This window comes from Acartia tonsa, chromosome 11 (assembly GCF_053477335.1).
Source record: "Acartia tonsa isolate MP-2025a chromosome 11, ASM5347733v1, whole genome shotgun sequence".
In the NCBI taxonomy this organism is placed as follows: domain Eukaryota; kingdom Metazoa; phylum Arthropoda; class Copepoda; order Calanoida; family Acartiidae; genus Acartia; species Acartia tonsa.
Genome location: NC_137270.1, coordinates 49,358,098 through 49,385,872, shown reverse-complemented (window position 1 = coordinate 49,385,872; position 27,775 = coordinate 49,358,098). Strand labels below are relative to the sequence as shown.

The 27,775-nt window shown below is 30.4% G+C and overlaps 2 protein-coding genes across 2 annotated transcripts in view; both read right to left on the bottom strand.

Moving 5' to 3' along the window:
* LOC145332847 (uncharacterized) overlaps positions 1 to 12,059 on the bottom strand; it is a 50,953-nt gene extending 38,894 nt beyond the window's left edge. Inside the window, exons 1-6 of the mRNA XM_080177932.1 lie at positions 11,928 to 12,059; positions 11,799 to 11,836; positions 6,636 to 6,669; positions 6,518 to 6,557; positions 6,155 to 6,247; positions 3,910 to 4,008 (exon numbers count right to left, since the gene is read on the bottom strand). Of these exons, the coding sequence (XP_080034058.1) occupies positions 3,910 to 4,008; positions 6,155 to 6,247; positions 6,518 to 6,557; positions 6,636 to 6,641 (238 nt within the window). The 5' untranslated portion in view covers positions 6,642 to 6,669; positions 11,799 to 11,836; positions 11,928 to 12,059. The remainder of the gene's footprint in view (positions 1 to 3,909; positions 4,009 to 6,154; positions 6,248 to 6,517; positions 6,558 to 6,635; positions 6,670 to 11,798; positions 11,837 to 11,927) is intronic.
* Positions 12,060 to 13,163: 1,104 nt separating this feature from the next.
* Positions 13,164 to 26,108, bottom strand: LOC145331359 (astacin-like metalloprotease toxin 3). The gene is made up of 10 exons (XM_080175978.1): positions 26,049 to 26,108; positions 25,094 to 25,129; positions 24,731 to 24,748; positions 24,051 to 24,087; positions 17,388 to 17,447; positions 16,545 to 16,612; positions 15,996 to 16,079; positions 15,561 to 15,635; positions 13,756 to 13,807; positions 13,164 to 13,332 (listed from the first exon to the last, which is right to left on the bottom strand). Exons 1-10 carry the CDS (start codon positions 26,101 to 26,103, stop codon positions 13,164 to 13,166), a joined length of 654 nt encoding a protein of 217 aa, XP_080032104.1. The 5' UTR covers positions 26,104 to 26,108.
* Positions 26,109 to 27,775: the final 1,667 nt, after the last annotated feature.

The window sequence follows — 27,775 nt, the reverse complement described above, 5'->3', positions numbered from 1 at the left end:
TAACCAATTAACCAATGGACGTCCAGAATAATTAACCCTTGTGATATGTATTATATCAGTTTTGAGTTTTTAGGACAGAGTTTTAAATCCAACAAAACCAAGTATAATATTTTAGTAATATTGTTAATACAAAAAAGGTAATTTATATTTATTTCAGCAATATTAAGGTCAAGTGACAAAAATTTTAATTTCCACCTACTTCGCCCCCACAGGGGGGCAAAAGTAGACGGACAATTCAAATTTTTGATCACATGACCAAAATTGTTGAAATAATTTTAAAATCCTTTCTCGCATTCACAATATTACAAAAATATGATAGATAACTAATATGAAATATCGGGGACTAGTGTAATAAATAGCCCAAAAACCCCTCCCTCCCTGCATATTTAAAGAAAAAAATTTGCGCTTCGCGCCCTTCCAAATGGTTTCTGCTTTTTATCACATTGTATATTTTGTTTTTATTTCTATAAAAACATTTGTAAACAACAAATATTTAATCAAAAAGTTATTTTATATAAAAAAGAAACAGCGTTGATATTTATCTAAGCCTTTTTCTCAACACTGTATGTCTGTCTAAATGAATAACTATATATGATGTCATATTATTTTCAGGATAAGTTTATCATTTTTTTTTGTGTACATACCCTTACAAAAAGACATGTTTTTTTTATGGCAATTTTCATTAAAAACCCTTAAAACTAACTACACTCTATATTCCTAACTTGATAAAATACGCCACTCTTGTTGTCTTTAATTGAGTTTAGTTCAAAGGGGGAGTAAATCTTTTTAGGTGCGCTTCATGCACCGCCCTTATAAATCCTTGGAAACACCACTTAATGAAAAATTAACAGAGTTTTAAAGTGCCATTTAAAGAGGGTAGGATATGTTGATATAACTTTTTAGCTTCTCTATAATTCACTATGGCTGTCAGTACGTAATGCTAAGGGGGAAATGGGATTTTTTCAACTGCAATTAAAGATAGAAGGCTAAAACTTAATGTTAACATTCCCATCATTATGGAGTATAATTAACTATTAGAAATTCATGGAGGTCAGACTGCATTTCAGGACGTTTTTGGCTATTTTTGTACCTTTTAAATTTCGGGTATGGTCCCTTTTGTGACATTGCCTCTTAAGGTGCATTTTGTCGTATTTTCACAGTAGCTTTTCCCCTATTTATAGCTCCTGTGGGGCCAATTGCCTAACCCTGCGGGGAAATCACCTGAATAATCTATTAAAGGAAGCCTGCAAGAAATACCACGCTTTAACTGCTGAAAGACTGCCAAAAGTAGACCAAATACCCCAAATTTGAAGCCTTCAGCTTCTATAATAAAAAAGTTCTAGGCATTTTAAAATGACATTTTATATACATTTAAAATTTTGAAAGAATTGCAATGCTCATGTTGAAAACTTTGAAATTAAACTACGTGGCCTAGAAACAAAATTATAAGTTTGTTTTTGTCATAAATTTGGGTTTCCAATAACTAATTATATTTTTACAATAAAAATACCCATTTTTATAGTCAAAATCATTAAAAAAAATTAAGTTTCGCTTGTACCAAATGTACTGTAGCAAATCAGAAGGCTGAATCAGCTTAACAACCAATCACAGCTAAGCTTGTATTAGTTTACCCCTTTGTTTCCGCTATGATTTTCGTTTAAAAATGTAATTTAAATCGAATTTTTTTCATAGATTTTGACTATGAAATGTGGTGTTTTTATTGTAAAAATGTTATCAGTTACAGGCAATCTACGTTTTTGACAAAGATAAGGTTATAATTTTGTGTCTAGGCGACGTAATTTAATATTGTTTTTTCTTTTATGAGCATTGGAAATCTTTCAAAAATTCCATTGTACATAAATGCTATTTTGAAATGCCTAGAACTTTTTTGTTATTGAAGCTGAAGGCTTTAAATTTAGTGTATTGGGTTTTCTTGTGGCAGTCTTTCAGCAGTTAAAGCGTGTTATTTCTTGCAGGCATCCTTTAAGAGCTACTGTGAAATGCCCCTTAAGAGGCGTTGCCACAAAAGAGACTATACCCCAAAGTTTTCCATATTTCTAAGAGATTTTATAACTGTAGATGAAAGGACAAGTAATTTTTTTTATTTTTTAAATAGTTCTTTATATCTTTGGTTTTTATGGTTGGATAATCTTTTTTAATATTTTTTTTTTAATATTTAAAAAAATAAAATTTGTCGCTGTTTCGACCATCCAGTATGTAATTTACTTTGACTGTCATTACACAACATACAGGAAAAAGGATTTGTGACTTTTTCTACCTAAAATACATATTTATTTCAACAGATGCTCTTTAAATCTACTTGTCTGTATTCTTATTAATGATTTTTTTGTGCTTTGCTACTTAAAGGTGTTGTCATCCTTGGTATCAAACAATAAAGAAATATTTAAAATCAGTTTAACATATAGGAAGGTTAAATTATCTTCAGTAATTTTTTTTCGAAGATGCTTTCGGGGCACTTTGATTTAGGGGGGGGGGGGCAAAATTTTACAAAATCTTTAAAATGCCCCCCCCCCTAGACAAAGTGCTTCGCACGCCACTGAGTAAAGAGGAATAGAAATGTAAATCCCAAATATGTACCAGGTGGACTGAAATAAACTGCGGTTTCCGAATTTTGGAAGTAGATTTATTGATATGTCCCTATTCTCTAAAAAAACATGCATCAATATCTTAAAACAACAGTGCATTTTAGAGCCCAAAGAATTCAAAAGGTGCATGTTACTTTATAGTGTATTCTTGTAGAATCTTATTTATACCTAAGATTGAATTAAAATCTTTTTTCTTACTTGAAAACAACATCATAGCATGGACAATAAATTACATTAAAAATTTTATTTAAAATGCCTTTTTCAAAAACGAACAATCATTTTTTTTGCTTGAATTTTGATTTTTAGTATAAAAAATTCCTCTTTTCCTTCCCCTCCTATTTCTTATTTTGATTGACAGTTCATGATATTCACCAGATTAACTAATAAAACATTAGTATTTTAATAAAAGCACTTTTAGTGACAATTTCAAACTTGCTTATTTTTAAAGATATTGAAATAAGAAGATACTTCTTTTATTTATCATTGAACACAGTATTAAAAGAGTTTTTTTTACAAAAAATTACTATGCCTTAGACAAATAGAAAAACAAAATTCTGAAGCACCTAAAAAGCTCTTTTCATGTAGCCAAAAAAAGATATTATGTACAAAATTTATTTAACTTTTTATTACTTTATACTTTAAAACCAATATGTTGCAAAATAAATAAGATAAGTTTAACTAATTGTTATCAAGATTTAGGATCAGGTATTTCTACCCTACATGTAGCTGTCAGTACAGTCACATTTTCAGAAAAATAAAATAATTTCTAAAGTGAATCTGATGTACACTTTTGCAGATAATATAGAACAACAAAGATTTTTTTTGATTCCCAAAACAAGAAAACTCAGTTTTTTGGTCCACTTTGTACATATTGGAATTTTGAAAGCAAACTCAAAGCATCTAGTATGTATGAATAAAATACACATTTGCACAATATATCCAAATTCAATATAAAGAACTAGCGGCTTCACCCCTAGCCTCTAACGGCATTGCCCCAAAAGGTTCAAACCAATTTTCAGATTTTAGATTTGAAGCAAAAATTTAAAAAAAAAATTTCTTTTGGGGGGGGATAGTCGACCCTACAATTTTAATTTTAAAAAATAAAATAAATTTTTTTTGGGGGGGGTTAGGGGTGTACCCCCTAGAAAATAGTTAATAAACCTTCTCGGGACCTATGAGAAGCTACCCTGTAATGGAGAACCCGATCGGTTCAGCGGTTAGCGAGATCCTTCGCTACAAACAAACAAACAGACAGACACACAGACATCGTTCTACTTTGTATTATAGATGGATCAAAACTTACAGTCATAGTCTTTAGCGTCTACATCTGCCCCATTCTTAACCAAATATTCAACAACATTAAGATGTCCTGCTGAAGATGCCTTCATTAGACTGGTTTCCCCTAATAAATAAAACTTAATTTAGAAACAATTAGCATACTAAATCTTAATTATCATTGCTAAGAATGTATCAGGGAAATATTAGACATTATAGAGTAAAAGTTTGATTGTTTTGATTAGTAATTTAAAAAAAAAAGATTTTCATAAAAATTAGTAGAAGATTATTGATGTTACAGTTTAGTTATTTCTCACATCGTATTATAAACAGCTTTCAACGGATATAGATTGGTTTTAATGCTTAACGGTCGGGGGGGGGGGCGTTGAACGCCCCCCCATCCGGTTTTTTCTATCTCATTTTCTGTGTGTGAAAGATAAAGAGCCCAAACTGCTTGACTTTTTAAGTTTGGGTATGACACATAACTGAGAGTTGGAATTTTTTGAATATCTCCATCCTGGCGAGCACAGGATGCCAGCAAACCTGGCAGGGTCATCCAGGTAAAGAGCAAAAATATTTTTTTGACTTAAACAAAGCATTTTATCTTACCAAAATACTAAAATATCCTCTAGTAGTACATCCTCATATTAAATACAGGTGTTCAAGTCAATTTCAGGTTCCAGGTATGATCCTCCAGGTCCTGATCCTCCAGGTCTCCAGAAATCTTTAAAAGGCTCCTGTGGCCGCAATTTTTGACTTAGAGACTTCAAATTTTAAACTTAAGCTTTTCTTACATGTCTACATAATGTATTAAAATTTCATAAAGATCCGCCGCCGTTTTCCCGCCGACCGCCGACTGCGGCGGCTGGCAGCTGCCAAGTACAGCTGCGGCCGCTGAAATTTATGTTTTGATATTTCAAACATAAAATTTACATAAAAATAAACATTTTCTGCAAAAAAAAATTTCTTCTAGCTTCAAAAATAAAAAAATTACAGCCGTTTGAAATTTTTAAGTAAAAAAGGACCTGAAAACAAAGGTTGTTAAATAAAAGGGTGAAGGAAGCGAAAATTGACCTTGACTTACTTAAAGTCGAAAATTCATCATAACACAGGGGACTTGCACAAAAAATTTTAGCCCTCTAGCTCTAATAGGAACTGAGATAATAGGGGGGGGCGTTGAACGCCCCCCCCCCCGACTGATTAAGGTGCGGCAAGGGGCCCGACTGTAAAGGGTTAATCTTATGATTGTACACTTTTATATTCGTAGAAAGCTGGATATAATATGATGCTAGACATAGTTTTTTTTGTATGGATGTGAACCAGTTCCTATCCACCGGATTCAAATGAATACCAGAAAATATTTTAAACTTACAAACATTTTTATAATAATCAATTCTAGCACCATTTTTAACCAAATATTCAACAGTCTTAAGACAGTTCATTTTGTCCAAGAATTTATATATTTTTTTTCCCTATTTTTGATGATTAATAAATATCCTATGTTTGATAATGAATTTTTAACTCTGACTTACTTAAGGTCGAAAATTCATTATCATGCAGAAAACATGAACAAATTTTTAGCCCTCTAGCTCATATACATGTATGAGCTGAGATAATAGGGAGAGGCGTTGACACACATCTTCCTTTCCCCCTTCCCCCCAACCAATTAAGGTGCAGCAAGGTGCCCGACAGTTAAGGGTTAATGATTTTAACATAAAAATAATGAAAGAACTTCAAACTGATTTCCTATTCACTACATTAAATTTTGATATTTGAAATCTTTTGTATAACATAATTACAAATTTTTACTTTGTTATTTAGAAAAAACAGCACAGAAATTAGTAAATACAAGAACCATGAATTGTTCCATTTATATCTGTGTCTGGAGAAATAATATGATAGTTAATTGTCTTTAATTATTTAAACTTAAAAATCAAAACGTATTTCAAAATTCAAAACCTAAATACCCTGGATTTGTATTACAATTGTTAATAAGTAGGATAAATCTATTAGAAAAATTTAAGATGGAGGAAATTCCCTATGGAAAAAATACATGAAAATCAACTGCCACTGTTTGTATAGTAGATTTGTTCCTTGTTTTTTAGATTAATTGAAAATATTTATTGGTGGGGAACTCTGCAGGCCTACCCATTACCTCATATAACCTAAGCTTATCTGACCTAAAGTAATAAACAAAAAAATAAAAATAAGACGGGGATTATCAGTGCTCAAAAGGGTACTTTGTGTAAAGAAGCTGAAAAGAATAATGTTACCTTCTTTATCATAAGCATTGACATCTTCACCATTGTTAACATAGAACTCGACAATTTCTAGGAGGCCTTCTCTGGATGCAGTAAGAAGACTGCCTGTAATAAAATTTTGGGTGGGTGGGTTATTGAACTTATTTTGTAGTAAATAAAAATAAAAATTGTTTACTTTTTTCCTAGAAATGTCTCAAACTTTGTTTAATGCTTTCTTTTTTGTCTATGGATTGTAAAGCAGTAAGGATTTAATCTTTATGAAAGTCTATAGAATAACTCAAACAAAAATAATTTACTATGAAGAAAATAATATTTTTAAAGACACTCTTACATTTAATAAAGATGACAAGGTGCATCACTTTTTATATGTTTTACCTGCATTCAGTATTACTCTCTCATATTCTTTATACTTTTTCTGAGTTTAAAAAAAATATTATCAAGTCTTTTCCTCAACTTAATACTTAATAAAATAAATTTACCATTTATTACTTACCATCATCTCTTCAGTCAAGGAACAGTTGTAAGCTCTATAATAAAATAATAAAATCAAATAATGAATTAATCATGTCTATTTAACTCCTAACACAACTTCATTTATATGTTGGAAAAATCAAAGGAAACACTCTGTAAATGTCTTCTACTGAAGAAAAAACATTTTATAAGTATGTATTTGCCATCCAGCAATTTGTAAATAGTATCTATGACCACAATTTTTGACTTTTATTTTGGTACTGAAGTTATCAAACATGTCTACATAACATATTAAAATTTGGCTAAAATCCACTGCCATTTTACTGACAATCACCATCAGCAGCTTTGGCATCTGCCACTGCTGCCCAAATTTACCTCATAAAGGACCAAGGAATTCTTCTGCAAATTTTCCTAGAGGCTTTTATATGAAAGAAGTGTGAAATTTGTGAAGTATAAAGAAAGATTTCATAAATTAAATTATCATTTTAAAAATAAGTTATTAAAAAATTTTCTCATTTTTCCACTTTAATAAAAAGTTATAGGTTTTTTTTATCAAAACCGCTATCATCAATATTCAGAACCATGCTGAGAGTAATATTAATTCTTTATGTGTGTTCTGAAGTTGTTTTAATCTCAAACCCTCTAATCTCATATAATGCTCCAAACAATGCTAGAAACCAATAATAATTCTGAAAATGTGTTCAGAAGATGTTATAATATCAAAAATAATCTTATTTTATCCCTTTCTCTCTTTCCCCCCTACACCTTCTTTCACTTTTTCATTACCCCCTCTCCCTGGCCTTCTTTTCTCTCTCTCACTAGGAACTTAACTCAAAGTCAAAAATGTAGCCACCCTTTACATTAGGATAATTTATATTTTTTATAACAGATAGTAATGGTAAAATGCTTAAAAAGAGTGCTAAATGTAAAGGATTTTTTGATAAATTGCATAGAAATTGCAAAAAATAGTAAATTATTTCAGGAGCGTCCAAGCTTTTTTGTGAGGCGGGGTAAAAAATTTTAGAGGGGGGGGGGTAAATGGCGCGCAAAGCGCGCCACAAATTTTTTTAACCCCCCCTAAAAATTTTTACCCTGGGGGTAAAATTTGCTTGGGGGGGGGGGGTAATTACCCCCCCTGAAATGTGTTGGCAGGGGTAAATTTTTTTTCCCACCCAAAATCTACCCCTGGGGTAAAATTTTTGGTGGAGGTAATTACCTCTCTAAAATTGTTTGGGGGGGGGGGGGAAATACCCCCTTCTAATTGGTTGAGGTTGCCTACGGCATGGGGGGGGGGGGAAATGAAAAAAAATTTGGGGGTGCCTACAGTCACTTTACCCCCCCCCCTTCTTGGACGTCTATGAATCATTTAACATAATCCTTGCTTTAAACCAATGCACACTGGTCCGAAAACGGAGATTTGGGTCAACAATTTGTTTTTAGCCGTTTTTTGGCCGATTTTATTGCCCAATGTGGCAAATTGGGGGTTTTAGGGGTCAGGGAGTCCATTTACGAGAAAAAAAAAATATATGACCTCAAAGGTCAAAGACCTTTAAAATGACCTTTAAAGTCTGATTTTGCCGTTCTTGTGGTTTTATTGGACATTTAGGGGGGGAAGGAGGTGTCCAATCAAGGCGACACTGAAATACTTTTTTATAGGGGATTGCATTAGCTAAATTTCATGTGAAGTAAAAAATTTTGTAAAATAAACTGGTTTTGCACCAGCTGAATTTCAAATTTTCGCCTTTATTTTATTTCTAGTTTTAACCCATTTATATAAATATATATATATTGTTAATGTTAATATATTATATTATTAAGACATACTTTTAAAAGAGAATTTATTTGATACTTTAAAGTCTTGCAAATTGTAATTTTTAAGCGTAAAAATTACTGTAAAAATATAAGTAAGTTTCTAGGTTAGGTTAGGTAAATGCTCTTAAGCCCTGCAGAAAACCAACCTAGCCTGGGGGGGTTAGCCTCAGGTCAGTCTAATGCTAATTAACGCTCAGAATTTGAGTTTCTTGACCTAAAAAACCTATAGTTTGATATATAACAAGATATATATTAGAAAAAATGCACCTAACCCCTGCGGACCACCAACCTAGCCCGCTGGGGCTAGCTTCAGATTAGTCTAATGCTTATTTTAGCTCTGAATTTGAGTTCCTTGACCTAAAAAACCTATAATTTGATGTATCACAACAAATATATTGGGAAAAATGAACATAACCCCTGCGGGCCACCCACCTAGCCCTCTGGGGTCGGTCCCCGACTTGCTGAATCATCTTAAATAATGTCCATATGAATAGATACAGTGTATTTAAGTTAAACCCTAAGAAAAAACAATTTAAGGCAAGTTTCCACATCAAAATAGACCAAAAAAAGCCTAAAACCCTATTTCCGCAGGGTTTTTCTTACCTAACCTAACCTAAAAATAAAAAATTTTGGATTTTTTTGCCATTTAGATGTAATACCTATAGGACTAAGCTTATATATCAAGTTTGAAGGGTCTAGCTCAATATTTAGACCATTTTGCTCATGGTTTAAGAGCTTATGTCATTACGCCCCCCCCCCCCTTAATGAAATATTTACAAATTATGAAAGCCCAAAAAATGTGTTTATATTTGAGCAAACAAACACACATACGAACGCACACACACGAACACATAGTTTCGACCAATCAGAGGCAAGATCGTCCAATGAGATCGTCCAATGAGAACTCAGGATTTTGGCTTCGACCAATAAGAGACAAGGACCTATGTTTCGACCAATCAGAGGCAAGATTGGATGGAATTGAGATTATCTGGATTCTATGTATATTTTATATGTATATTTTATGACACATGTTATTTTTTTATTATTATGCACAAAACGAACAAAATCGGATGTCATATATATTGTGAAATATGAAGCCAATTACAATATCAACAAATTCTCTTTAATAAACATATACGACACTCAGAGAACACTCACTTTTGCCAAACTTACCCTTATCTTAAAAACTGAGAAAAAAAAACCACATTTTTGCATTTTGTATCATTTTTTGTGTTATAAATAATTTTTGAACTTATATAGGACTTATTTTAGTTGGACAATTTCCAACATGCGGATATTTTATTTTATCACATTTAAGCAAGTATAGCCAATTTATCAATGTCAACAATACCTTCTTAGATTTTAGGGTTCTGCAGCTTTGGCCCCAAATTATTTCAAAAAACATATTATCAACATGGGTTGATATTTAAAATAAAGGTGGCCCAGGATGTCTTTGAAGGCTGGCAGGTCAACTTTTGTCTAAATTGATGGGTAGGAAAAATTGAATTGTTGACCCCTCCAGACCAGTGTGCAATGTATAGTTACTTAGATATTGATATTTTTTATATAATATCAAATACAATAACAAAGCTAAAAACAGGTGTTTTTATTAGTATCCAAGTTACTTAAATTGGCCCATCTCTCACCCACTTTTAATTACAATTTGGTAAATAATAAAGGTACAATATTTCTTTACAAACATTCTGATAAAAGTGTAATCTAAATCTAAATAGAGTGGGTTATATATTGTCCGACACAATGAAAAAGTTATCAATTGGTAACCTGTGCACACCTTCTTAATTTTTCTTACATCAATTGATATTAAAACAATGTAATGTTATTATTGTCATGCTTCATTGGTATGTTTATCATGTTGACAATTCATGCAGAGAAAGCTAGAGAGCTGTCTATGCATGAGAGTGCCAACAACTATAAATATAGCTAGATGCCCTGTCCTTGGTTAGTTCTGTTTTGTTTCTGATGTTGTAGCCTTGTGAGCGATATCAGTTGAACATAGGAGCTTCTAACCAAAACAGGTTAGTTCTCATAATATCTATATTCATTATATCTTATTATTCCTCTGTGAAATAATACTAATTTTGCACCAACAAGGTGATTACATTCTTTACCTCAGTAGCCAAGCTACTCTACAACTAACAAGTCGTGGTCAAAGATTTAGAGGGGGCGATTCTTCTCATTTAAGTCATTAATAAATCCTTAAAGTGTTTTTAATCTTTTTTTGATTGGTATATCAAAAATATACTCTGACACCTTAAGAATCATACTGCAGAGCTAAAAATGAGAATAATTTTTTTTAGGATTTTAAAGTTTATTTTTTACTATGGATTAAGTAAATTTTGCTGAATCATGCTGTTTCTTTTCCTTCTTGGTAAAATCTTGCTTACAAAGCATTTTTCTTCACAGTATGATTTAAAGAGAATGATAGTAAAAAAGTAAAAAATAGCTCTTTTGATTTTATATTTATAGTAATTCGTTAAAAGTTAATGATATAGGATATTTCTTTGAATTAACATAAAATCTATGAAGATTCAGCATTAACCAATGAAAAAACTAGAAATCTATTTCTATAGTGACTTATTTCTAAAATAATAGAATAATTTTTATTTGGTTAAAATGAAAAGAATGAAAAATAAACACATTAAAGATACATACTTTTTAAAAATTAGATTTGAATAATCTTATTTCATATCATATTTGTAAATGTGATAAAGATAAATTTGTTGTATTGCATAATACATTTATTTTTGTTTTTTAAAGATTTAGCCCTCTACAGCCAACTTTTATGTGTTTTACATGGATAATAGACATGAAACATTTTATGTTAATTCATTGATATATTATAAAGAATTAATTTTTAATTAGTTTTGATAGATGAAATCAAAAGACCTAACTTTACTCTATACTAGCATACATTATTTATAAAGCAAAACACTTTAAAAGCTGTGAATTTTACCCCCAAAGGAAAGAAACATCATGATTCAGCAAAATATACATAATCCATAGTAAAGATAAACTTTAAAATCCTAATAAAAATTACTTATTCACATTTTTGCTCTGCAGTATGATTCTACAGGTGTCAGAGTATATTTTTGATATACCTTTTAGAAATAGGTTAAAAAAAGTTTAACAGAAAACAAATTGTTTCAACTATATACGACAACTTAAATATCCCTGAAAACATTTTAATAAGCAAAAACACATGTTCCCTGTTTTTTCATTTTTCCTTCCCAAAATACCGCAAAATCATTTTGGTTTTAATATTCTGTACTAGAACTGTTGGATTCCGTCAAATAATCTTGGATTTCATTGTGTTTTTGCATATTCTACCTATGATTAGCAATAAAAAATTTACCTTGAAATCTCCACCACATCAACACTTGAAAGGCTATCCTGTAAAATATCATTTATATTATATATATTCCATATCTTATAAAGAAAAAACATAAAATTGATTGAGAACATTTGATGAACCATAACTTACAGGATATTCTTTTAGAAGGTCACCACTTTTATTGAAATAAGATTTGTAGGGTTCTCTTACTATGACACACACTTCTCCTTCTTTACATCCTTTTTCTACAGGATAGTGTAATATTGAAAAATAGTCATAGGGAGTCTGCCAAATTATAATCTTTTATATACTTTATAAAAAATGAAAGATATATGCTTGACCCATTAATATCCATCCCTAGAATTACTTGACATTCTCTATTTACTCTGGATGATTCGCAGGCAAATCAAAAGAATTTTTTAAATTTTAAAATTTTATTGGATATCTAAGAAATAAGAAAGTTATAACCATTAAAATTTTAATCTAAAACATTCCATTACAAATTAGAAATAAATTATGAGTTTATATCTTAATCTGTTAATGAAATTAAATGGGGGGTGAGGATTAACCAATATTAGCAACTTTTAAAGTTAAATTTATTGTATGCAAATATAAAAATTCAATATTTGTTTTCAATGAAGGAATTTTAAATAAAACTTTTTGTGTAATTTGTAGAATATTTTATTGTCTGTTTTAAAATGTTGTTTTCAACTAAATATTTTTTGTAAATACAACCTAAAAGCACAAAAATCTGCTAGATTAAAACATAACATGCTCCTTTTGAAATATTTAAGGGCACCAATGTTTTCAAAGATATTGAAAAACACTTTTTCTAAGTTTAATGTATAGTTTTTACAGAGAACAAGAATGTATAATTATTCCTTCTTAATTCCTTCTTGTTGTAAAAGAAAATTGGAAAACACAGTTTATTCTGAATCACCCTATATAGAAAGAATTATAACAATATTGATCAATATTTTGCATTAAATAAGAACAATTTCAACGATTTATAAAGAATTGTATTCAAAATAAATTCAGAATTTAAAGTTTTTTTTTGAAAAGTAACATGCATGACAATCATTCAATAACAAAAGATGCAAAATATAAAAAAGATTAAAGCTTAAAGCAGAAATACAATTTAAAATGTATTTTAGGTAATATCCTCTTACAAATATTTTTTTTTCAATTTTGAAAATTTTAGTTTTCACCTTCCCCTTGAGCCTCTCGTAATCACCCCTCCTCCCAATCTCAACCCTGCCATCCTAGCATAAGATGAAATTCATGAAGTTATGACCATCAGAGTCCAAGGTATAAACAAGAAAGACCTCTATGTTAGAAACATCATATTTTTTTTTCTAAAATTATATCAATTAATGTTGACCACTATTAGAAATTATCATTGTTAAATGATTTGAAAATATCACCATACATTTTATAACAAGAATAAAAGATTATAATTTCCTGATTCATTTCTCCAAATTTCTTTTCTCTAACTGTATGTGTGTCCCTAAAAACTGATTCTTTCTTGACCTCCACATACTTATTTCTATCAGGCCTAAAAAATTATTTAAACATTCTTTATGAAAAAAATAATTATTAATTCTAAAAAAATATTTTTATTTTCAACACAGGAAATATATTTTCTATTGAAAAATAATACAGATCAAACAGAGAAAATGAAAATGCTTTTATGGAGAATAGGCATATGTGAAATTATTTTTCTTACTTTTTTTCTTAACTTTAAGCTCTTTTTTCTCTCAATTAAAATAAAACACTTTTATATAGGCACAAGGCTTCATATCTTTTGTCCAAACAAAACTGGATTTAAGTATATTTTTTTTTTCAGTAGAGAAAGAAAGAAAGAAAAATAATTTGCCAAAAGGAACTGGTAATTGTTATCAAAATATAATCATTGTGAATTGTTAAAAATTAATAAAATCAAATAGCAAAACAATTCAACAATGATAATCAAACTTACCTGTTTTGCTCATGAACAAATCCAAGTGAATGCGTAAGTTCGTGAAGGATTACTAAAAATAGTTTTAACATAAGAAGTGTATCATACAGAAAGGTTTACATAATCTTTCAGTAGTGATGCAAAAAAACACATAGATGACAGTTAAAATTTAAAAAAAAATAAGTACCAATTGAATTATTGAGGTCTAATTTAGCAAGAAAATGGATAGTAACACCTAAAATTCAATGTTTCTACTAAAAAAACAACATTTCTAATGGTTAATTACCGTAAAGTAACCCTTAACATTTGGGCCCCTTGCCGCACCTTAATCAGTTGGGGGGGGGGGGAGGGGCGTTCAACGCCCCCCCCTATTATATCAGTTCCTATTAGAGCTAGAGGGCTAAAAACTTTAGTACCCTCTGTTATGATAAATTTTCGACCTTAAGTAAGTCAAAGTCAAGTTTCGCTTTCTTCCCCCTTTTATTTAACAAACTTTGTTTTTAGGTCCTTTTTTACTAAAAAATTTCAAACGGCTGTAATTTTTTTATTTTTGAAGCTAGAAGAAATTTTTTTGTGCAGAAAATGTTTATCTTTATGTAAATTTTATATTTGTACTTGGCAGCTGTCAGCCGCCGCAGTCAAACGGCAGCAGATCTTAAAGAAATTTTAATACATTATGTAGACATGTATGAAAAGCTTAAGTCAAAAATTGCGGCCACAGGAGCCTTTTAAAGATTTCTTGAGACCTGGAGGATCAGGACCTGCAAGATCATACCTGGAACCTGAAATTGACATGAACACCTGTATTTAATATGAGGATGTACTACTAGAGGATATTTTAGTATTTTTGTATGGTAAAATGCTTTGTTTAAGTCCAAAAAAATATTTTTGCTCTCTACCTGGATGACCCTGCCAGGTTTGCTGGCATCCTGTGCCCGCCAGGATGGAGATATTCAAAAAATTCTTACTGTTAGTTATGTGTCATACCCATACTTAAAAAGTCAAGCAGTTTGGGCTCTTTATCTTTCACACACAGAAAATCAGATAGAAAAAAACGGAGGGGGGGGGGGCGTTCAACGCTTGGACCAGAAACATATTTGGCTGGATACCAGATATCCAGCTGATTTCTAATACTGCATATAAGGTATCAAGCAGATTACTGGATATCTAACCAGATATTGATACCATTTATCATAGCTCTTATTAGAGCAAGAGAGCTAAAAAAATTTGTGCATGTCTCCTGTTTCAATATGAATTTCTGACTTAAAGTAAAATTTTGCTTCCATTACCTTTTTATTTTTACAATTCTTGTTTTTAGGCCCTTTTTACTTAAAATTTTAAACTGCTTTAATTTTCTTATTTTATAAGTTAGAAGAATTTTTTTTTTCAGAAAATATAAATTTTATGTTAGAAAATTCAAAATATGAATTTAGGCGTCAAAAGCCAAACATCTCCCAGCCGCCGCTGTCAGCAGCCAGTGGAAATCGACACTGGATTTTTATGACTTCCTTGGATAGGTAAAATTTTCAAATCATTTTACTATATTACATAATTTAAAAAAAAAAGATTATATTGCCAGATAGTTGTATTATCCTGTATCCAGACTGATATTGACTGATTTTGAAAATCAAGCCCAACCCTATTTTACACATTCTAAACGGTTCCTAGCTGTTATATGAATCATCATGCAAAGTTTAAAATCTATTGGATAATTATAAATGTCTAAATATGATAATATATAGAATAAATGTATAAATTAACTTTATGGACAGAATAACAGACCACCCATAAATTTTGAAAAGCTTTGCTTTTAAAAACTTACTTACCACCTTTATCTGAAAAGCATTCGGGGATACCAAGATTTAGAGTAAGATCCTTTTTAGAGTCTATTATTTTTGAACCTATATAAAACACAAACAGAAAGTTTTTTTATAAATAACATTTAAAAATAACATGATGACTTTCTTTTCTGTCTATTTGTGTGTGGGTGCAGTATGATCTTGGTGACCACTGAATCAATATAACCATTCTTTATAATATAGCTATGTTCCAGGGAATACTTTTAGGCTGGCAGAAAGGTAAGGAAAGTTGTTTCATTATAAGTATTTTGCTTATTTGTAACTATATGTTTGAAACATATTTCTGCTGTTTAAAAAGAAAGAAAATACCTTTAACACAATTAAAATAAGAGTCATAAAGATGAGGCTTAATATTGCAAATGCCCCCCTTCTCCCCCTCCAAAGAAGAAGCTACCAACTTACTTATTGTACAACTACACTTTTTTTCTTCATTTTTTATGACCAGCACAGGAACTGATGTAGAACTCTCAATAAATTCTATGCAACCTAAAGTATAAAATTATATGTAATTATTACACAGTGTCCCTTGAAATATCTGTGTTTTCCAGTTTTGGGAATCAATATTTATTATGTTGACATGTTAGAAAAGATTTAATTGAAATTTAGAGTCTCAAAATAAATTATTGCAGTCACAAGAGGGTCAGGACATGAAAGATTATATATAAAACTTGAAATTGACTTCAACAATAATGATATATTTTAGCTCTCAGTTATGTTGTAAACCATACATAAAAAGTCACTCAGTTGTAGCCCTCTATATTTTACACACAGAAAATGAGATGGAAAATATCAGAAGAAGAGGAGGCATTCAACACCCCTTTCCCTGATAAGGATTATATTTCATATTTTTAAAGAGAAAATGATCTTATAATTATCTACTTCCATAATGTTTCCAATTAACGGAATACTCTGTTTCCACTTTATATCAAATATTAAAACTATATTATTTACCTGTTGGTAGCTGTTTCATTATAATATCCATTTGTTTTGTGATGTTATTTCTCTCATTGCTTGTAAAACTAAGGTATTGATTATTATTACTTTTCTTGTAAAGGTATATTTGTCATAAAATTACTAAAAATATTCACAAAAGGTACAATTGTAATAAAATATTTGTCTTAAAAGGTAAACTTGTCAAAAAAGGAATAAATGTATTAAATGTCAACTTTAGTTCATTTGAAATAAAGGTATATTTGTACCTTTTATGTCAATTATTTTATGACAAGTGTACATTTTATGACAGATGCATGTTTCTGTGAAATACTTTCATGTCAAGTGTACCTTTTATGAGAAATGTTTTTATGACAACTGTACCTTCTATGACAAATGTACATTAAGTAACACATTTTTATGACTAATATTTCATTACAAGTGTACCTTTTATGACAAATGTTTATAAGATGAAGTAAAATTACTGAGCCAAATAGGTTATCTAACATGCACACTTAATCTTATTAATAGATCTAACACTAAAAGCATATACAGGGTGATTTAAAAAATACTACGTTAATTTTTCTTGTAGAATATTTTTCACACAGAGCATTTTTTGAGAGGCTACTTTTTAGAGATGATAAAAACACCTTTTACAAATTTGATCTTTACAGACAACAAGGATATATAATTGTTCTGGTTGTGTCAGAAAATTAGGAATACAGTTCTATTTGAATCACCATGTACTAAATAATATTATATATGTATCATAATAAAAACAGTATGAGGGACCCTAAGCCTAGTAAAAAATGCTCTGCATGTTAAAAACAATAGTAGGTATAAGTAATTATGTTATTTAATTACCTTCCGGAATTTTCAAATCTGTAATATATCTTTCCATTAGGCCATAATCTGGTGGTATCACTACAATCATAACAAACTGTTGTAACCCTTGTACAAGTCTCAAGGGTTACTTTAATAAAGAAATGGTGGTGATTGACATCAAGACATTTGGATCATGGAAAGAAAACAAAGTCATTCCTTAATTAGGACAGAAGTCACCTTCCTAGGAAGGACATAAGTAGCTTCCCTTATGTGAGAATTTGTTAGATGAAGGGCATAACTTGTCTCCCTTAACAAAGATTTTGCAAGATGAAGGACATAAGTAGCCTCCCTTCACCACACAAAACCTAGCTTTTTGGTCCTTCACATAGCAAAATCTTGCATAAAATAGTTTATCTGTCCTTCACATAGCAAATTCTTGCAAAACATAGCAAATTCTTGCAAAACTTAGCAAATTCTTGCAAAACATAGCATTTCTGTCCTTCACATAGCAAATTCTTGCAAAACATAGCAAATTCTTGCAAAACATAGCATTTCTGTCCTTCACATAGCAAATTCTTGCAAAACTTAGCTTTTCTGTCCTTCACATAGCTAATTCTTGCAAAACATAGCAAATTCTTGGAAAACTTAGCTTTTCTGTCCTTTACATAGCTAATTCTTGCAAAACATAGCAAATTCTTACAAAACATAGCAAATTCTTGCAAAACATAGCAAATTCTGGCAAAACATTGCAAATTCTTAGAAAACTTAGCTTTTCTGTCCTTCACATAGCTAATTCTTGCAAAAAATAGCAAAATCTTACAAAACATAGCAAATTCTTGCTAAACATAGCAAATTCTGGCAAAACATAGCAAATTCTGGCAAAACATAGCAAATTCTGGCAAAACATAGCAAATTCTTGCAAAACATAGCAAATTCTTGGAAAACTTAGCTTTTCTGTCCTTCACATAGCTAATTCTTGCAAAACATAGCAAATTCTTGGAAAACTTAGCTTTTCTGTCCTTCACATAGCTAATTCTTGCAAAACATAGCAAATTCTTACAAAACATAGCAAATTCTTGCAAAACATAGCAAATTCTGGGAAAACATTACAAATTCTTGGAAAACTTAGCTTTTCTGTCCTTTACATAGCTAATTCTTGCAAAACATAGCAAAATCTTACAAAACATAGCAAATTCTTACAAAACATAGCAAATTCTGGCAAAACATAGCAAATTCTTGCAAAACATAGCAAATTCTGGCAAAACATAGCAAATTCTTGCAAAACATAGCAAATTCTTGGAAAACTTAGCATTTCTGTCCTTCACATAGCAAATTCTTGCAAAACATAGCAAATTCTTACAAAACATAGCAAATTCTTGGAAAACTTAGCATTTCTGTCCTTCACATAGCAAATTCTGGCAAAACATTGCAAATTCTTGGAAAACTTAGCTTTTCTGTCCATCACATAGCTAATTCTTGCAAAACATAGCAAAATCTTACAAAACATAGCAAATTCTTACAAAACATAGCATATTCTGGCAAAACATAGCAAATTCTTGCAAAACATAGCAAATTCTGGCAAAACATAGCAAATTCTTGCAAAACATAGCAAATCCTTGGAAAACTTAGCATTTCTGTCCTTCACATAGCAAATTCTTGCATAAAATAGCAATTCTGTCCTTTCAATTTATGAGATCTTAAGCTACAGACAGAAAAACTTTGCTTTTTTGTTTTCAATAAACCAGGATATCATAACACTAATGGAGTAACAATGTTGTTTGCAAAGTACAGTTGAAGCTTTCTGACTGCCCATGTACTATGTGTGTTAGTGTCTGTGTATGTTCTCACAGCTTTAGTGGCCAGGTGGAAATATTGAGAGCCAAAATTATCAATTTAAAATTTAGAAATGTAGATTCTCTACAAAAATGTAGTCTCTTGATATTTTTACTAGGGTCATTACATATTTTTTTTGTATTTTTTAGAATATATATATTTTTTTTGGCCACATTATTATAATTTCTCCCCTTCCTTGACTGGCTATCTATCCATCAAACTTATTTCATAATCCTTTACAGTAGCCAACACATAAAATATTAGACCAAAAATATTAAATATGAATCTAATATTTCTACATATTTATTTTTGATTATTATATCAAACTATTTTTTTCTTCATAAAATATACCTATACAATTATCAATGCTTATATAAAAGAAACAGGAGAAATTGCCCAAGAAAAAAAAAGATAAAAATTAGGTTTCTTTTTAAATAAGATAAAAACCATAGAGTTGGACATTTGTATTTGATGAAAGTACACACCTCTCTACATAGAGCATAGACATATTAGTGTCATAGCTGTTAGTCTCATATAATGCAATTCTCCATTTATCTGGTACAAACTCTAAAGATGGTTGACAACTTCATTTTCAGCGGTTCAAATAAATCAGCTGATAAATTATGTAACGATTGCAAGGGCTTACTTTGAATTTTTAGGAAAGCGGATAGAAAATTAGATTTTTTTCTCCCCATAAATATTTAGAATTGAATAAATTAGAGTTTTTTTTATTTTTGTAATACAAAATAAAACTAATTTACCATTCCATGAAAAATCATCCCTGAAAAAATACTTGGTTTAATTATTAGAGTTGTTGTTTAATCTTTTATCTTTATACTAGCGGCTACGCCCCCTAGAGGCCTCTAGTGGCAATTTAAATGTTTTTGTTTGTTAAAGTTAATTTTTTATGTACAATACAACCTTAATATTTGACGTTGAAGTCTCCCCTAAATTTTGATAAATTTCGATTTTTGTCATTTCTCTTGGGAGGGTGGTGGTACCCTCCCCCAAAATAGTTATAAACCTTCCCGGGACTTATGAGAAGCCACCCTGTTAAGGAGAACCCAATCGGTTCAGCGGTTAGCGAGATCCTTCGGTACAGACACACAGATACACACATAGACATCCTGTTACTTTAGTATAAGGATAAACCCAGGGAGGGAGGGTACATTAGACTTTGAATAAGTAAAGTATTGAAAGGGGTATTTTAAATTAATTATACTGGGAATGTACACAAATTTACCGGCCATTATCCCTAGAGATTTCTGAGACTTCTGTTCAAAACGAAGCTTTTCTATAATTAGGTTGGTTCTTTCTATATGAAACAGTTACCTCTTTTCGTAAATTTAGACATGATATAATTGTCTTATCAATTTCAAACTTTGCATGATGATTCCTATAACAGACCCTACTGATTTTAGAGCTACGCTTTTACGGATGTCATCCTTGTTTAATTTTGTTTATACTTATACATGTTTGTATATAAATAATTTAAATTTAGATTATTCCAGATAGAGAGTAGACATTGGTCTGTTTATTACACGTTAGTCCCCAAAGTTTTATAATAAAGTTTTCTTATTCGTAAATTAACCAACTTTTGGAACGTTGATTTTTGAATTGGTTGGTTAGTTTAGTTACGTGTCTAAATGTTCAACCACTAATTTTGATCTCAGAAAGGATAATTTTGTGCATCATCATTGGGGATGTATATCAATTTCCGGCCATTTTCTTTCCCTTTAGATCCCTAATTAGATCATAAGATTATTCGGGAATAGTCCCTTTTGTGGCAACGCTTTAAGGGGCGATTCGTCGTATTTTTAAAATGGCGTTTTAGAGGTTTTTTTAGTTAGGTTAAGTTATATTGGGTTAGGTGATTGCCCCACAGGATATTTTATCTCCAATAATTTTATGATTCATCGTTCAGGAATATACGACGCATCGTATTATATTTAGCTTTCCGCGGCCATAAAAATGTACATATTATGCTTTATATAATTTTTCAGTATTGCTGAGAACCGGTTCTAATCCACTGCATATTGCTAGCAGACAATATTTAAATAATATTAATTTATAATCGACGTAATTTATGTAAAAGTACATTATTAACGAGAGGAAAAGGGGGGAACGTTTAATTAAAACAGTGGAAAAAAAACATTGTAAAATAAAAAAAAATCAAATCAAAATTCTATATTTTCAATAGTAGAAAAATGAGGAATAGTCCTTTTTGTGGCAACACCCCTTAAGGGGCGATTCGTCTTATATATTTTAAATGGCTTTTGATAGGTTATTTTAGTTTAGGTTAGGTTATATTGGTTAGTGATTGCCTCACAGGGTGAAAAAAATAAAGAATCGCCCCTTAAGGAGCGTTGTCAGGAAAGGGACTATACCCGAAAAATTAATTAGAATTAAACTACTCCCTAAGATCTACCAATTGGAACTGTCACATGAAAAATAATTAATCTTCTTAAATATATTACATAAATTCTTTAATTCAATGCTAGGACAATGGATTTAAATTTATCTTCTCCAGTGTTCCAGTTACATGAAATTGTGGAATAAAGATTTAATTTTATTGGTTATTTTAAATAAACACTGAATAAGATAATATAAAAATGTACTCTTTAAACCTTATTTACTATTGTTAGGTTAGTTCTCATCTCCTGTTAGATAGAAGTTTAAACAGTACATTACTTTCTGCCTTCTATACTATTATGAAATTCCTAGGTGGCCAAAAAAATATATTTTTAAAAATACAAAAAAATATGTAATCAGCCTAGTAAAAAAATCAAGAGACTACATTTTTGTAGAGAATCTACATTTCTAAATTTTAAATTGATAATTTTGGCTCTCAATATTTCCACCTGGCCACTAAAGCTGTGAGAACATACACAGACACTAACACACATAGTACAAGGGCAGTCAGAAAGCTTCAACTGTACTTTGCAAACAACATTGTTACTCCATTAGTGTTATGATATCCTGGTTTATTGAAAACAAAAAAGCAAAGTTTTTCTGTCTGTAGCTTAAGATCTCATAAATTGAAAGAACAGAAATGCTATTTTATGCAAGAATTTGCTATGTGAAGGACAGAAATGCTAAGTTTTCCAAGGATTTGCTATGTTTTGCAAGAATTTGCTATGTTTTGCCAGAATTTGCTATGTTTTGCAAGAATTTGCTATGTTTTGCCAGAAATTGCTATGTTTTGTAAGAATTTGCTATGTTTTGTAAGATTTTGCTATGTTTTGCAAGAATTAGCTATGTGAAGGACAGAAAAGCTAAGTTTTCCAAGAATTTGCAATGTTTTGCCAGAATTTGCTATGTTTTGCAAGAATTTGCTATGTTTTGTAAGAATTTGCTATGTTTTGCAAGAATTAGCTATGTGAAGGACAGAAAAGCTAAGTTTTCCAAGAATTTGCTATGTTTTGCAAGAATTAGCTATGTGAAGGACAGAAAAGCTAAGTTTTCCAAGAATTTGCTATGTTTTGCAAGAATTTGCTATATTTTGCAAGAATTTGCTATGTTTTGCCAGAATTTGCTATGTTTTGCCAGAATTTGCTATGTTTTGCAAGAATTTGCTATGTTTTGTCAGAATTTGCTATGTTTTGCAAGAATTTGCTATGTTTTGTAAGATTTTGCTATGTTTTGCAAGAATTAGCTATGTGAAGGACAGAAAAGCTAAGTTTTCCAAGAATTTGCAATGTTTTGCCAGAATTTGCTATGTTTTGCAAGAATTTGCTATGTTTTGTAAGAATTTGCAATGTTTTGCAAGAATTTGCTATGTAAAGGACAGAAAAGCTAAGTTTTCCAAGAATTTGCTATGTTTTGCAAGAATTAGCTATGTGAAGGACAGAAAAGCTAAGTTTTCCAAGAATTTGCTATGTTTTGCAAGAATTTGCTATGTTTTGCAAGAATTTGCTATGTTTTGCCAGAATTTGCTATGTTTTGCAAGAATTTGCTATGTTTTGTAAGAATTTGCTATGTTTTGCAAGAATTAGCTATGTGAAGGACAGAAAAGCTAAGTTTTCCAAGAATTTGCTATGTTTTGCAAGAATTAGCTATGTGAAGGACAAAAAAGCTAAGTTTTGTAAGAATTTGCTATGTTTTGCAAGAATTAGCTATGTGAAGGACAGAAAAGCTAAGTTTTCCAAGAATTTGCTATGTTTTTTAAGAATTTGCTATGTTTTGCAAGAATTTGCTATGTTTTGCCAGAATTTGCTATGTTTTGCAAGAAATTGCTATGTTTTGCAAGAATTTGCTATGTAAAGAACAGAAAAGCTATGTTTAGTAAGGTTTTGCTATGTGAAGGACAGAAAAGCTAAGTTTTGCAACATGAAGGACATAAGCAGCCTTCCTAATGTAAGAATTTGTCAGACAAAGGACATAAGTCACCTCCCTTAAGTTAGATTTTGTTAGATGAAGGACATAAGTAGCCTTCCTTAGACCAATTTCCAGTGACTTCTGTCCTAATTAGGAATGACTTTGTTTTCTTTCCATGATCCAGACATTTTTTTTCTATAGTAATGGGTTTGTGGTGAAAATCTTAGCTTTTAATTTTCATATCAATTTAGTGGTCAGCAAGATCTTTCTCTACAGACAGCCGCCCTGTTACTTAACACTCTGTTTACATGAGATCTTTAAAGTCATTGTAACCTAGACAAATACAGCCTCAAGATTTGATTACAAAGAATAATTGGAAAATATTTCAGCAGCAGGTCTTGTGTATCTACTAGAATACACCCTGAAAGATGGAGTTTTGAGGCATATGGAGAACAAGTACCATACTTAGATTGTGATCACTTTTGTAGGACTCATATAAAGCACACTGTATGTATAAGTGAAAATGATTAAATCATGATTTAGAAATAAAACCTGACAGAGCTGTGTCCCGTATCATAATCCTCAAAATCTTAATAAAGAAATTTTTTTTAAAATGTAAATGTGGCCAAAATCATAATAGAAGTTTAAAACTATTCTAAAAATAGAATATAGTATATGAATAATCAGGAATAGTACAATTCGTGGCAACGCACCTTAAGGGGCGATTCGTCATATTTTTAAAATGGCTTTTTATAGGTTAGGTTAGGTTATATTGGATTAGGTGATTGCCCCACTGGGTAAGGTAATTGACCACACAGGGTCAGAAATAGGAGTAAAGCTACTGTGAAAAATACCAAGAATCGCCCCTTAAGGTGCGTTGCCCTGAAAGGACCTATACCAGTCTTATCATAAGGATACAGATTTGAATAATTATTGCAATATTTATTCATATTGTTAATTTTGTAGTTATTGATTGAAAATGCGATATCTAACACTGAATGAGTTTATTTGCAAGATTAATTTGCTATTCATATTTCAGAGTAATGTTGCAGAATTTGATAAATACAAACTGTGAGAAAATAGAAAAATATTTCTTGTAAATTTTTTTTATTTTTAACATCTCCCACGCATAATCTTTACTTGATAATTGTATTTAAATGGCTTTAATATAGGTTAGTTTTTTAATTTGATACTCTCAGTACCATGCTCAGGTTGTTTTTGTATTTCTATACCTTCATCAGCAGTTGATCCTAAAAACATAGTTTGGTGATTCCTAAAGTTAAATGAAAAGCCTATTGAAGATGCTCAATAAAATTTTTATATTTACAATCTATCAACTAATTCAGGATAGGGACAGGTATAAACTGACACATGTAGGATTTTCCAAGATATTGAGGGTAGCAAGAAACTTTTCTCAATTCCCTATTCATTTTAAAGAGGTGCCTTAAGTTTTAGGAGATTGATTTTTTTAGGCAGAAGGTACAAATAAACCACCCTTTTGCATAACTCTAGACTAATTATGATGTATAATTTCTAATATAAATGATACAATGTTATTTTAGCAGCAGATAAACATAAATCTTATGAAAGCTTACCTTTTTTCTGCTGTTTACAGCCCAGGACAGTAGATTCTGAAATTTTATATTTAATTTAAGATTACATTTTTTTATGTGGAAGCAGAGAAATTGACAATATGTCCTTTTTATCTTAAAGCACATGTGAAGCAATATGAATTTTTAAAGAGATTTACACCAGCTATAAACGATTGTTACTAAATTTTTGCCTATTCAGGTATTGAAAGAGAAAACAATATAGACCATATACCACTAACATAAACTAAATTTTAAATACTAAACAGGTCATTTAGTATCTTGGTATTTCTCTCAACTTTAAATATAAAATTTTAGCTGTATACTCAAGAAATCTTCCTCCCTCTTTTTAGCTACCAGACAACATAAATTTCATTAAACTTTCTTTCTCAATCAAGCTCTTTAGAAGATGTTTGAACTTTTTTTTATGCATTCTGTTGTTTGGTGTTACTTAGATGTTAAAGATGTTTAAAGATTATAAGGTTTAATTATTGATTGACAATCTACATAATTTATTGTCATGCTAGTACATATAGAGTGCCTAAGTATTTGCTAAGTAGTAAAGCTGCTGCTTTATCCCAAAAAATAAAAAAAAGATATGGGTAACATAATTGCTGTAAATATACACTTTTGATAAATTACACAAATAACAACAAAAGTCAAGTGTTTGTGTCTGTCTGTAATGTATTGCAAAAATATTAAAATAAACATTTAAAAGATGATTAATTTTGGTGAAATATTTTGTTCAATAAAGATTTTAAAGATGTGAAAACATACAAACATAAGCAAAATTAACCCATTACAAAATTTTTCATTTTACTGTTGGTAAAACAGAAACCCCTCAACTTTTTTTGCAATTTATGTAAAAAGTAAGGCAGTGGAGTTTCAGTGGTTGAAAGGCACTTCAAGGGGAAGCACCAGTAAATTATATTTTCTTTGCATTATGTTCTTTACAACTTACCTTGGAACAAAAGTATGATAAAGCTTATCCACAGAAGATCTGTGGATAAATTCATTTTAGATATCTAAAATTTAAAACAAATTATTAGTATAAATTTTTAGGGTTTGTTTTATGGGTAATTAGCTAACTGGTGTAGTGATGGTTTTTTATTATAATTTTCTGTTTGTAAAAGATAGAAGTTCATATAAAGGCAGTTTGACTGTCATTGTTGTTTTCTTTAAACGATAGGAAATTTGATTTTGATATCTATAACTGAAAAATTTTTGGAAATTGGACCATAAACACCAAAGATATGGAGAAAAATACAAAAATAGCCTAAAACCTGTTTAAAAGTAGTATGACTGTCATAGTTTTTTTTTCTTTTAATGACAGAAAATTTAATTTTGATATCTACACCTGAAAAAAATCAGGAAATCGGACCATAAACACCAAAGATATGCAGAAAAATGTGAAAAATACAAAAATAGCCTAAAACCTGCTAAAAAGCGCTCCGACCGCCATTGATGTTTTATAGTTAATTGTGCTCCTTATTAATAGGAATGTTGTCAAAAAATTTCAGCATTCTATTTTTTATAGGAGCTGAGTAAATCCCATTTCCCCCATAGCGTTACGGACTTACTGACGGACTGACTGACGGACAGACAAAGTGAATTATAGAGTAGCTTCGCTACTAAAAAGACATGTTATAATTTTCCTATTGATATCAAACTTTGCATTATGATTCCTATGACAGTTAGGTTCTATTTATTTCAATTTAAAACATGCTGTTTTTTTCAAATTTTGACAATATTTTCATTGAAATAATGATTCTTAGGACAAAAAGGTAAAGTATTATAAGCTAGTTAACTCTATAATCAAATTGAAGTATGACCTTTTACTACATCCTATATCTACGCCATTTAGCAACAAATTTATGTACAATTTTGTCTAGACCTAGTTCTGACATTCTACAAGAGTTATTGTTCATTTGTTCTTTCTTCTGATTTCAGAGCTTCACTTTTATGGATGTTGTCTTCCTTGTTTTGAAACAAACACACTGTATTTGAATTGATATAAACAAGTTTTTTTTGTATAAAACATATGACAAGCAAACTTGGAGTGTAGCATAAGTATTCAGATAATTTATAAAGAAATACATTATTAAAAGCGAAGCTTTATAAAATTAGTGTCGGTCTGTCCATCTTTTTGTTAATTTAGAAATGTTAAATTTGTCATATCAAATTTAAACTTTGCATGATGATTCCTACACAAATTAGGAACAATCTATTAAGAGAAAGTCCAAATGTTAAAAACATATTTATTTTTTTTTGACATCAGCTCTTTTGTATGATTATTTAGAGTCATACAAGATTTATGGAATAAGAATTATGATTATAAATTCTTGTTTTATAATTTATAAAAATTTATATAAAAAGTGCCCTCCCAAAACCCTCTAAAAAGTAAAATTCTATAAAACAGTTGTTATTAAATATAATAATAAGTTATTTTATAAACAAGTTTTTTTGTATCATATGATTTTTAAACACAACTTCACTGTTTGAAATACAATTTAATAGTGAGAACAAGTCTGATAAAAACTGAACGACACTTACCCACACTCACACACACACACACACACACACGCATACACACACACACACAAACAACATGCAGTAAAAATATAAAAAAACAAGTATTTGAGACAGGGGCTTCTAAGCTTTTTTATTTGGGGGGGGGGGGGGGAGGGG